Source organism: Aquarana catesbeiana, linkage group LG04 (assembly GCF_042186555.1).
Source record: "Aquarana catesbeiana isolate 2022-GZ linkage group LG04, ASM4218655v1, whole genome shotgun sequence".
NCBI classification, from domain to species: Eukaryota; Metazoa; Chordata; class Amphibia; order Anura; family Ranidae; genus Aquarana; species Aquarana catesbeiana.
The window spans coordinates 138079762-138093427 of record NC_133327.1 but is presented as its reverse complement, the minus strand read 5'-3'; the positions used below and the strand labels follow the sequence as shown (position 1 = coordinate 138093427).

Genomic DNA, 13666 nt, shown 5'->3' with positions numbered 1-13666 from the left:
CGAGTACGCATATCTGCGTACGGTCGGCGGGAAGGGGTTAAAGTGATGTCTTCTTTGCAGCTTCCACCACACCCAGGTGCTGAGTGAGCCCACTCCCTAAAGAAATTCACTCACCAACTCCAATTGCCCACACTCTCATGTAAGGCTTAAGTGCTGTGGAGCACAGAAGAAGGAAAAGCCAAACCGTTCTTCCATTCATTATGATGTTTGTTTCTCTTTTTGGTAAAGTGGGGACCACCCCCACCCCCCCCGGTGTTCGCAGCTGTTGAAAACGATGACAAGGTCGCTCCAGTTTCCTAGACTTCTCTCTGTCCTGCTGGTCACTTCCTGTGGTTGTAGCGCCTCCCTCTTCCCCGCCTTTATTTAAAGGTTTCACGCTAAGGGTGAAAAATATTAGTTTTTAAGATAGCGCCACTGTTTGTTTTGTTTTTTTTGTTTTTCACTTTTTGTTCATGTCACAGAAGAAAACATATATATACACTAATCTGTACCCACAGGTTGGTCTTTTCTTTGATTTTCCCTTTCTATGTGGGTGACGGGCTGGTGCAAGTATAGACTATACATTGTTCCGTACAGTCCTAATTGACCTTGTTTTTAATGTAAAGTTTTTTCCTTCCCCTCTACGATATCTTAGTTTATATTTTTTACTCATTACCGTACTGCCCATATAAGTCTGTACTGTACTTTATGCATGACCCCTATGCACACACTGGACGTTCAAAATGAGTAATTTCACGTCCTTTGTATACACACTTGCATGGGTCTGCATATGGACTCGACTCATTATGTATATATATTGTTGACCATATTGCTGAGCTCGCTATTATTGTCCCCTCATTTTTTTCATGTATTGTGACTTTATCATAATATATATGTATGGATATATATCTTTCATATACGTATAGAGATACATGTTTCTTTAGTTATTATTTTTTCTATTGGGGTGTTTATCGCAGTCTTGAGAATTTCTAAACATTTGTTTTAAAATACTCCCCAGATGTGTGTGTGTGTGTGTGTATATGAAATTGGACCTTTTTTAATGTGTTTACCTTGCCCCATGCCCCCCCGGCTTATTTAAGCTAGCATCACGATCCATCTGTAGCTTGAGGAAGGAGCACGGCTACCGTAATATCATAGCCTGTACGCTCACGAAACGTGTCGCTCACCAGTGACGTCACAACTCCGCGCCAGCCTTCTACCTGTGTTCCTGGCCTTGCTTTGAGTTACATCACCACCGTGGCCGGCTTCAGCGGTGTACAGCAAGCCAGCAGAGATCACCGTGACCGATCTGACGGACTGTCCCATGATGGATCATCCCCCCCCACCTCAATACATGCTGTTTTATGATCACCTAAATGTGAGTTGTTTGCACATTGGCTTTTAATAAATGGTTTTTATACTACACCCAGAGGCGCCTTCCCCCTTGTGTTTTTCCTTCAGATCCTGGAGCTTGGTTTCAGTTCTCTGGAAGGCAGCCCTGCTTGTGCACTCCACACCATTATTCCTTCTCCCAGATTCCTTATATGGACTCTTATGGACTAATGCATCATTTCCCTCTCCTCCAATATATATACCCATAATATTTGTGATCATTATCTGCAAATTATGATGGTTTCATGCCCTTTCCAGATTTTGCACCTTTCCTTGTGTATAGGGCATCCGGGGGGGTTTAGCTGTCTGTCTTTTCCCTCATAAATGATGAAGTCATATGTGTAACCCCTGGCCCCGTCACAGGCCTTATAAAATTTTACCCCACATCTGGCTCTTTTACTGGGGAGGTATTGCTTTATTCCAAGTTTTCTGGTGAAGTGTACTAGGGATTCATCTACACAAATATTTATATCAGGGGTAAACATCTGCTTGAAGCTGGCGCAAAAAAAAAATTGATTAGGGGCCGAATTTTGAATAACTTATCATAACTGGGATGATTTCGAGGGGGGCATTTGGCATTGTTGAAATGTAAAAATCTCATAATCATCTTGTAACGGGTTCTGGGCATCATTGACAAATAGACTGGCATGTGGTGGATAGGTTGGGTAGACCAGTAGGCATGGAGTTCATTTTTTTTTTTTTGGGTCAGCTCCATGTTGAGTGTTAGGCCAAGGAAAATTTTAAATTCTGAGGGTTTCCAAACAAAGGGACGGGCATATGAAGAATTTGTATTGTTGGCTATATGTTGGCTGGAGTATAGATTACATTGCTCCACAATGTAATTTAGGAAATCATCGGTAAAAAAATAAGTGAAAATAATAAATTTGGGGTTACATTTTCTGACTGTATCTGAGGGCCTGGCTGGGCTGTAAAAAGGGGAATTACAGCTTCTACTGACGTATCGGGCAGCCATGTTGGATACAGTAGACCATCTGGGAGGCTAGAATGGGCCCTGCCTCATTGATGGGATGCTCCGTTGCTAGCATCTGGCCTATCGAGGAAGGTTGCAGAACTGCTGGTGGATGCCTGCCTATCCCGGAGTGCTGCGCTGCTGGTGGATGCCTGCATATCATCCTGGAGTGCTATGCTGCTGGTGGATGCCCTGGAGTGGTGCGCTGCTGGTGGATGTCTGCGCCTGCTCATATCTCCCGGTTCTCCTTGTTAGAATTCTATCTTCCTCGGTTTCCATCTTGGAGCCACTGCTTTCCACTGGCTCATAGTCTATATCCGAGTCTGACGGGGAGAGTTCCCCGCTACTCTCGTCCGACATACTCTGGAGTATCTGGAGAGCCTCCTCTGCGCTGTACGATCTTTTTGTCATGTTGGCGGGTAGATGTGCCAGAGGGTGGGTGGGCAGATGTGCCTGATGTTGGCGGGCGGTGGCTGATTTGCCAGATGTTGGCGGGCGGCTGATGTGCCAGCTGTTGGCAGGCAGATGTTCACTGTATGACAGGTGTTTTCACTGTTTTTGAGACACTGTGTTTTGGGGACACTAGCTGGGTGATCAGTGGGTAAACGGCAGACAAACAGCTAAAAACTCACTGATCTCCTGGCTGCAGCACAGATTGTCTCTTCCTTTCCTCACTGACAGGCTCTGTGTGAAGAGCGGAAGAGATGAGAGCATTTACAACTGCTCTCTATTTGTGTTTAGGAGGGCCAATCATATGGCCCTACTTAGAGGTCGACCGATATGGGTTTTTCTCTGGCCGATGCCGATATTTAGAAATCGTGGTGGCCGATATGTGATGCCGATATATTAGGCCGATTTTTTTTTTTTTTTTTTCCCCCTTCATCTCATAAAATCTAACAGTTAGACCCCACACACTGGGGCGTTTTTTTAGGCGCTTTTGGGCTAAAAATAGCGCCTGTAAAGTGCCTGTAAAACGGCTTCCCTACAGTCTCAGTGTGATATCCCGAGTGCTTTCACACTGAGGTGATGCGCTAGCAGGATGTCTTTGGAGCGGTGTATACTGCTGCCGAAGCGGCTGCAAAGCGTTTCGGCAGCAGCACTTCAGGGGCGCATTTAACCCCTTCCTCGGCCGCTAGCTGGGTTATAAGCGCCCTGCTAGCAGCCGAATAGCGCCGCTAAAATGACGGTAAAGCGCCGCTAAAACTAACAGCGTTTTATCGTCAACGCCTGCCCGCTCCAGTGTGGAAGCAACTTTAAGTAATAAGTGATGCAGAAAATTTTTTACATTTAAACATTTATTGAACAAAACAAACCTCCAATCAGTTCACTTGTATGTATAATTTAGATTAAAAAAAAAACTATATCTTAAATATTAAATGCACAAAAACAGGTAACCAAAACTTTTGGATGAAAAAAAATGGGCTAACTTTACTGCTTATATTTTTTTTTTTTTTATTAGTGTATTTTATTTTAAAAAATTGCGTTTGAAAGACCGCTGCGCAAATACCGCGTGACATAAAATATTGCAACAACCGCTATTTTATTCCCTAGGGTCTCTGCTAAAAAAAATATATATAATGTTTGGGGGTTCCAAGGGATTTTCTAGCAGAAAATACAGAATTTTTACTTGTAAGCAACAAATGTCAAAAAAGATTTAGTCTTTAAATGGTTAAACTGAGAACTTCTACACACAGAGTTCAGTCTATTGATAAAAGAACCCAAAGAGATACAAATGTATCTTCTTATCAGATTTGGCAGGCTGCCCAGAGGAGGAGAGAAGAAACCTTCAGACAACTTGCAATTGACTTCTATTACAGAAGTCATTTGCAAGTCCCGCTGAAGTTATAATCGGCTTTTTTTTATCAGCAATCGGCCGATGCCGATTAAGTAAAAAAAGCCAAATATCGGCCGGCCGATATATCGGTCGACTTCTAGCCCTACTGTCTTGTGCTACTCGCCTGTCTCTGGGGGGCACAGGCAGATCGGGATTGCGCCGCTGCGTGGGCACGCAGCGGCGTAATCCCCTGTCAAATGTCACCCCTCCCCCTATGTTTACATTATGATGGCTGTGATTAGACACAGCCATCGTGCGGATCAGGAGGGCAAATCGCAGTGCCCTCTTGCCGTTCCAAGATGCGCCGTATCCGGGGGACGCGCGCATCGGGATCGCGCAATCACGCTTCTTCTGAAGGACGTTCGGGAACGTCCACTCAGAAGGAGAGAGCTCCCACCCGGCCATTTATGTGCAGTGGCCGGGTGGGAAGTGGTTAATATGCTCTTAAAGCAAACCCATCTCTCCTCCGTGTTCTTTGTTCCTAAGATTTTATGCCTTCTAGCAAGGTTCATAGTTTAGGAAAGTTGGCTCTTTTGAAATTCAGTGTCTTTGTATTCCCCTTATGTTTCCTATTTGTGTGATTTTATACTGAAACCAATTGACCTGTGATCGCTGTTACCTAAATTGCCCTGTATATCCACATCCGTGATCAGGTCTGTATTGTTGGTAATCAGTAGATCCAGTAACGTTTTATTTCTAGTTGGTGCGTCTACCATCTGACCCATAAAATTGTCCTGCAAGACATTTAGGAACTGCCGAGTCTTAGATGAATGTGTGGTTCCCTCCGCCCAGTGTATGTCTAGATAATTAAAATCCCCCATTATGATAACACTTCCCATCCTTGCTGCTAATCCAATTTGTGATAGGAGATCCATCTCCCCCTCCTCCCTCAGGTTAGGGGGCCTATAGCATACTCCCAGTATTATTTTCCCCTTGACTTCATCTCTTTGGAGCCCTACCCATAAGGATTCCACCTCCTCCCTAACTCCCTTATTGATGTCATCTCTCACATTCACTTGTACGTTATTCTTGATATATAGGCATACGCCATCCCCCTTTTTTACCCTCTCTATCCTTGAGATAAAGGGCTCTTTCACACGGACGTGTCCGTGTACGAAGCCCGCTCTGCTTCGCTCCGTCGATCCCCACTAAGCAGGCAGATGACAGGTCCGTCTCAGCACACTGTGCAGGGACGGACCTGTCAGAGCTCCGCTCTCCCCTATGGGGGATCGGATGACGACGGACCGTAGAGGTTTTTCCTCCGTTACACTTTTTCGGATCGGAGCAGGTCGGATGTCAGCGGACATGTCACTGCTGACATCTGATGCTCCATAGAGGTCTATGGAGGGTCCGTTCAGGTCCGTCTAAAAAAACTGACAGGGGGACCTGAACTGATCGTTCGTGTGAAAGAGCCCAAAGGGTATAATACCCTTGAATGGTTGACAGCCAATCATGAGAGCTGTTGAACCAGGTCTCTGAAATTCCCATAAAATCCAAATCCTCCTCGTACAACAGTTCACCCATCTTGTCCGCCAGGCTCCTGGCATTGGTGAACAGGCCACGTAGAATGTTGTGTGTGGTTTTTTTTTTTTTTTTTTTTTTTTTTTTTTTTTTTTTCTTGTGTTCAACCAGCGGGCCGAACGCAAAACAAATCTCACAGATCCCTGCATTCATTCAAATGATGTGGATGGCGGGATCTCCCGCAGCAGCAGCACTATTATATTCCATTGTTGATTCACTCTTTTCAGTTCACGCTTTTCATTTCGTTTCTGAGCAGTCATTCATCAACCAGACATGTTGCGGAATCGGAGGAGATAACGTATTATTTATTATTGGCCTTGGAGTTATTGCTTTGACCCAAGTCCAGTCCAGGAACAGGAGAAGTTCTTGGACCAAAAATTGGTTGCTTTATTAATCGTGACCAATTATGTCATATGCCTTTGCTGCGGGAGCAACAGGAGAATAATCCAAATGTTTTTCAGAATTAACTCTGGATGACGGACTCCTGCTTTCACCAACTCTTGGCATTGTTGACCCCCTATATTAATCGCATGCCGACCAGCTGCCGCAGTTATACTGCGGCAACATGGCTCGGCTGCGTGAGTCGGTACCATAGACGGCCACTATGGGGCACGTGCGTGCCGCCTGCTCGCCCACGGAGCCGATGCGAGTGCCCGTGGTCGATCAGGGCACACGAGAACCAGGATCTGTGTGTGTAAACATACAGTCTCCGGTACTCTGAGGGGAGAAAAGAGTATGAACAGACGATCTGTCATGTTCCCTGCACAGACCCTCCCCCTTCAGTTAGAACACGTACTAGGATACACTTAACCCCTTCACTGCCCCCTAGTGGTTAACCCCTTCACTGCCAGTGACATTTTTACAGTAATCAATGCCATTTTATAATATTGATTGCTGTAAAAATGCCAATGGTCCCAAAAATGTGTCAAATTGTCCGACGTGTCCACCATAATGTCGCAGTCCCGATAAAAAATCGCAGATCGCCACCATTAGTAGTAAAAAAAAAATGAATAATAAAAAAGCCATAAAACTATCCCTATTTTGAAGACGCTATAACTTTTGCGCAAACCAATCGATATACGCCTATTGCAATTTTTTTTTTTTTTTTATATATTTTTTGGGGAAATTTATTATAGCAAAAAGTCAAAAATATTGCATTATTTTTCAAAATTGATGCTCTTTTTTTGTTTATAGCGCAAAAATTAAAACCCGCAGAGGCGATAAAATACCACCAAAAGAAAGCTCTATTTGTGGGGAAAAAAAGGATGTTAATGTTGTTTGGGTGCAATGTCGCACGACCGCGCAATTGTCAGTTAAAGCGACGCAGTGCCGAATCGCAAAAAGTGCTTTGGTCTTTGGCCAGCCAAATGGTCTGGGGCTTAAGTGGTTAAGAAGCAGGACACAGGCATGAGGCTTTTATTTTATTTTTTTGATTTGTTATATTTTTGGATGCATAGAATGCACTTTTTGGTTAAGTTCTATTGGCAGATGGCACGTCTAATTTTATTTGTTTTTCTTTTTTTAATGCACAATAAAAATAATTGTGGAGAATAATACTTGGCTGTTGTGTTTTACTTCAAATGACAGTTTGGGAGTAGGCAGTTACATTTAAAAAAAAAAAATACAATGTAAAATTGACAAGGGATACCAACATAGTTGTATCTTTGATCTTAAAAACTACGGGATAATGGTGTTGTGGTAACTTGCCCAAAAAAGAAAGCATAATATCATTCTTGATATCACTAGAAAAAAAAAAAGCCTTTGAATATTCGTTTGCAATAACTCCATCAGTATTACCAGCCAGGCAGCTTCATTAATATCCCATTAAAGAAGAAGAGAATTGTGCGCTGCATTTCGAGATTTCATAATTTTACCGTGTCACGAATGTTAATTCTCCATTACGAGCACTAGTTTACAAGACCGACCGCTTCTGGCTCGTCCTTGCTTCCGAGCAGGCATGTTTGTACTTTGAACTTTGTAACACCAGTAAAGTGTCATTTAATTTACAAATGTGTGTCAAGATATTGCTATCTATTGTTGTATCTTTTTGACAAAATTCCCTGTCATATTCTTACTAAGATTGTAGAGTAGCCATGCTCTACCAAGGCTCTTTGGAAACTTAGAATTCCTTCAGAGGTTGCTAGGGGTTCCATGAGCTGTGGCTGATTGACCTAACGTCTGAGAATGGCTGTATAAGTCCAAAACCACTTGGCATAGCCAGTGGCACAAGACCTATTCTCTTTTTCACTGTAAGGGTTGCATTCTTCCTTCTGACCACCAATGTAAGATTTGCGTTGTTCCTACCAACCACCAATCTTCTGCTGGGCATATACGCAGGATGTGTGTGTGTGGTTTTTGTTTTTTGTGTTCAACCAGCGGGCCGAATGCAAAACAAAACTCCACAGATCCCCGCATCCATTCAAATGATGTGAATGCCGGGATCTCTCCTGCAGCAGTATTGTATTCTCCCGTCAGAATACACAGATCAGCGCTTGGCTGCACGCGTTGGTCAAATGCTGGTTTACTGGCAAAAGGTGGTCTAACGACCAGCTTCTGTTGAACAGAGGAGTACACATGTACCGAAAGTCAGCTGGTTCCTGCTGAACTGGCTGACTTTGGTTATGTATATATCCAGCTTAAAGTGATTGTAAAGTCTCGTGTTTGTTTTTAATAATAAAAAAAAAGTTATATCCACCTACTCAGTGCAGTGGATTTGCACAGAGCAGCCCCGATCCTCCTCTTCTCGGGTCCCTCTTTGGCTCTCCTGGCCCCTCCCTCCTGTTGAGTGCCCCCACAGCAAGCAGATTGCTGTGGGGGCACCTGAGCCAAGTCTCTCTCTCTCTCTCTCTCTCTCTCTCTCTCTCTCTCTCTCTCTCTCTCTCTCTCCCTCTCTCTCCCTCTCCCTCTCCCTCTCCCTCTCCCTCTCCCTCTCCCTCTCCCTCTCTCCCTCTCTCCCTCTCTCCCTCTCTCCCTCTCTCCCTCTCTCCCTCTCTCCCTCTCTCCCTCTCTCCCTCTCTCCCTCTCTCCCTCTCTCCCTCTCTCCCTCTCTCCCTCTCTCCCCCTCTCCCTCTCTCTCTCTCCCTTATCTTAATGCAGTAGGATAAAAAAAACTTTACAACCACTTAAAGGGTACTATTGCCACTGAGCCCTAATGAATTGGTTTTAGTAGGCAGTCTCCAAGACCATAAAGTGTTTTAGATGGTGTTCTGGGGTAAAAAGGCTGATGTAGGTTATAGTACTATTGTTTGACAGTAGGGTTTCTTTTGTTTTTTTTCTTAAGCGTTGCTAAAATTATTGGTCCCTTGTTTATCATAGAAACAAAGGTCATACTTTTGTATACGTGTTTTTTTTTTTTTTTCTTAAGGCATAGAAAATCTACCATGTGAGCTTCAACGAAATTTCCAACTCATGAGTGACCTGGATCAGAGGACTGAGGGTATGTGGTCTGCAGTTACATTCATGTTGGTGTTGTAGGCCAAGTATACCCAGGAATTTTCTTAACCTTGTAATTGCTAGTCTGAAGAGTGTCGTATTAGGACAGGTGGCAGTTTGCAAAATGCTTGTAGGAACCTTGTTCCTATACAGAATGTTCTCACTAAAGGCATATCTGGAAAAACAAAAAAAAGTAAGCATGTGTGTAAATGCCGCTCTTATGAGGTCCCCTGTAGTTGTTGAGCAGGAAAAGATACACTTTTAGGAGTGTTGATCTCCTGGCAATTGACATTCAACAGCATTTTTTTCAGCATAAACATAGGTGAGTGTTGGCACTACACTTTTTTTAGTGGTCCTATCGCTGGCCAGTTATGGCCAACAGTACAAAAAGTGGCAATCCCCCAACCTATAACTAGCCTTTACAGTAAGGTGCACATGGAGGGCAAGGCATATCACACAACATTTCCCAGCACACTTGCCAGCCTGCAAAACAACCAAATTGAACCGTCTAACAATTCATGTAAAATACAGAGGATTTGGTTTTCACACATTTGCAAATATATGCAAAAGCTGCAGTTCCCACATCAAGGCTTCTCCTGTAAACTGCAATCCTAACTCTTAAGTAGGAGCACATATAGCATTAAAATAAGGTTAAGGGCAGGTCTGCCTAGAGGGAGCCCACTCCTCAAAGTCAGAGGGATGCACGTGATGTCCAGCAAGGACACAATGGCTGCAAAACTGCAGGCTTATTCAGGTGTACATTGGGCAGCCAAAATCCAGGAGGTTTATTGGTATATTTGTGGTGATATCATGGACTTTATGCGTTGTATGAAGATTACTGTATTTCTTTTCTTTTGGAACAGATAAAAAGAAAGAAATTGATGCCTTGGCTAGCGAATACATCAACAAAGTACGAGACTTTACCCCTGAACAGAGAGTGCAACATTTACAGCGCATTCAAAATGCCTACAGCAAATGCAAGGAGTACAGTGATGATAAAGTGCAGTTAGCCATGCAGACATATGAGATGGTAAGTACCAGAGCCATGCAGTTATAGTGCTGTGGATTGGAATTTTTGGTAGTCACTATTTTATTTAATACACAGTCATGGCAAAAAATAGTGGCACCCCTGCATTTCTGTCAAATATTGCACCACTTTGCCCAGGAAATTGTTGCAATTACAATTGTTTAGGCGTTCTCATGTTTATTTCTTTTGTTTGTATCCGTATGAAACAAAAAAGTACAGACAAGACACAAAAGGCCAAATCTGACACAATTCACACAAATCTCCAAAAATGTACTAGACAAAATTATTGGCACCTTCTTAAAATTATAAGAAATAATTGCGTTCCAAGTGAATGCAATGTGATGCACCTGTAATCTGTAATTAAACTCACCTGTATCAATTTACTGACCATCTAGACATCACACCGGCAACCCATTAAAATGGTAAAAAAAATGGACTCAACCTTTCTGTTATGTGTCGCACACTTTTATTTTTTTATTTTTTTTTTAATGGGAACCCAGCTTTAAAGAAAAGAATACAGTCCCCTGCAGTCAAACATGGTGGAGGTACACTGATGTTTTGGGGTTTCTTTGCTGTTTCAGACACTGGATGTCTTGACCGTGTGAATGGCATTATGACATCTGAAGTCTACCAAGGAATTCTGGGCTGCAATGTAGGGCCCAGTGTCAGAAAGTTGGATCTTCATAAGAGGTCATAGGTCTTACTGCAGGACAATGACTCAAAGCACACGTCGGAGAGAACCCAGAAATGGTTTAAGACAAAGCTCTGGAGAGTACTGAACTGGCCAGCAATGAGTCCAGATCTAAATCCCATAGAGCACCTGTAGAGAGATCTCAAAACAGCAGCTGGGAAAAGAAACCCTTCCAATCTGAGAGATCTGGAGCAGTTGGCGAAAGAGTGGTCCGTAATGCCATTGGCGTAAAACTCATTGATAGTTTTATAGGAAGTAATTGATGTTAGGGTTTTGGTTTTTTTTTTTCCCCCCCAAGGGGTGTGCTACCAAATATTAAATTGAGGGTGCCAATAATTTTGTTCATTCCATTTTTGGAGTTTTGCGTGGAATGTGTCAGATTTGGCTTTTTGTCTCCACTTTTTTGTGTTGCACCAATACAAACAAAAGAAAGAAACGTCAGAATTTTTTATGAAAGGCACACAGATGAGGTTGCTAATAAATGAAATAAAAGATGGTGTTTGATATTAGCATTATCTTCACCAGTTTGATGGTATTGCATGCATGTTAAATTGGGGGTGCTTTGGATGCTTATTTGATCATTCTTCTTCCCCCTCCACCAATTACAATTCTTTATTCCCTTTAAAAAAAAAAGGTGGATAAACACATCAGACGGCTAGATGCAGACCTGGCACGATTTGAAGCTGATCTCAAAGAAAAATTGGAAGGAGCAGAGTTTGACAGCCCATCTGGACGAGGAATAAAAAGCAAGTGTTGTGTTTTTTTGTTTTTTCTTTTTAAATATTTGTTTATTGATTTTCTTTAAAAAAAAAAATGTTTTACAGGCACACATAAACAAACAGGTACAACTTGTAAGTAAATTACAGTACATAAACAGTAGCCAAACAGGGCTAACTAGTAATGCTTAAGTTTTGTGAACCCCGGTTCGTCAATGGAGGAGAACTGGGAGCAAAAGGTTTAGCAGGGTTAATGTATGTGGACCTCATACATAGGGCCCAGCTACAGTGAGTCATAGAGCAATAGGCAGTAGAGAAACATTCATTCTGCAATCGCACCCATATACAGTCAGGTCCATAAATATTGGGACATTGACACAATTCTAATCTTCTTGGCTCTATACACCACCACAATGGATTTGAAGTGAAACGAACAAGATGTGCTTTAACTGCAGACTTTCAGCTTTAATTTAAGGGTATATACATCCAAATCAGGTGGCCGGTGTAGGAATTACAACAGTTTGTATATGTGCCTCCCACTTTTTAAGGGACCAAAATGAATGGGACAATTGGCTGCTCAGCTGTTCCATGGCCAGGTGTGTGTTCTTCCCTCATTATCCCATTTGCAAGGAGCAGATAAAAGGTCCAGAGTTCATATCAAGTGTGCTATTTGCATTTGGAATCTGTTGCTGTCAACTCTCAATATGAGATCCAAAGAGCTGTCACTATCAGTGAAGCAAGCCATCATTAGGCTGAAAAAACCAAACAAACCCATCAGAGAGATAGCAAAAACATTAGGTGTGGCCAAATCAACTGTTTGGAACATCCTTAAAAAGAAAGAACGCACCGGTGAGCTCAGCAACACCAATAGACCCGGAAGACTACAGAAAACAACTGTGGTGGATGACCGAAGAATTTGTTCCCTGGTGAAGAAAACACCCTTCACAACAGTTGGCCAGATCAAGAACACTCTCCAGGAGGTAGGTGTATGTGTGTCAAAGTCAACAATCAAGAGAAGACTTCACCAGAGTGAATACAGACGGTTCACCACAAGATGTAAACCATTGGTGAGCCTCAGAAACAGGAAGGCCAGATTAGAGTTTGCCAAACAACATCTAAAAAAGCCTTCACAGTTCTGGAACAACATCCTATGGACAGATGAGACCAAGATCAACTTGTACCAGAGTGATGGGAAGAGAAGAGTATGGAGAAGGAAAGGAACTGCTCATGATCCAAAGCATACCACCTCATCAGTGATGCATGGTGGTGGTAGTGTCATGGCGTGGGCATGTATGGCTGCCAATGGAACTGGTTCTCTTGTATTTATTGATGATGCGTCTGCTGACAAAAGCAGAAGCATGAATTCTGAAGTGTTTCGGGCAATATTATCTGCTCATATTCAGCAAAATGCTTCAGAACTTATTGGATGGTGCTTCACAGTGCAGATGGACAATGACCCGTAGCATGCTGCGAAAGCAACCAAAAAGTTTTTTAAGGGAAAGAAGTGGAATGTTATGCAATGGCCAAGTCAATCACCTGACCTGAATCCGATTGAGCATTCATTTCACTTGCTGAAGACAAAACTGAAGGGAAAATGCTCCAAGAACAAGCAGGAATTGAAGACAGTTGCAGTAGAGGCCTGGCAGAGCATCACCAGGGATGAAACCCAGCGTCTGGTGATGTTTATGCGTTCCAGACTTCAGGCTGTAATTGACTGCAAAGGATTTGCAACCAGGTATTAAAAAGTGAAAGTTTGATGGATGATTGTTAATCTGTCCCATTACTTTTGGTCCCTTAAAAAGTGGGAGGCACATATACAAACTGTTGTAATTCCCACACCGTACACCTGATTTGGATGTAAATACCCTCAAATTAAAGCTGAAAGTCTGCAGTTAAATCACATCTTGTTTGTTTCATTTCAAATCCATTGTGGTGGTGTATAGAGGCAAAAAATTTTTATATATATATATATATATATATATATATATATATATATATATATATATATATATATATATATATATACACACACCCACCTACCCATTTACAGCAAGTGAGACAACCCTTCGAGCCTCACCGCTGCCACCCCCTCCAACCAGGCTGA

The 13666-nt window shown here is 42.7% G+C and overlaps 1 protein-coding gene across 1 annotated transcript in view; it reads left to right on the top strand.

Moving 5' to 3' along the window:
- Positions 1-13666, top strand: part of ING5 (inhibitor of growth family member 5) — a 53587-nt gene that overhangs the window by 18488 nt on the left and 21433 nt on the right. Inside the window, exons 2-4 of the mRNA XM_073625756.1 lie at positions 9061-9132; positions 9992-10158; positions 11481-11592. Coding sequence (XP_073481857.1) covers positions 9061-9132; positions 9992-10158; positions 11481-11592 — 351 coding nt within the window. The remainder of the gene's footprint in view (positions 1-9060; positions 9133-9991; positions 10159-11480; positions 11593-13666) is intronic.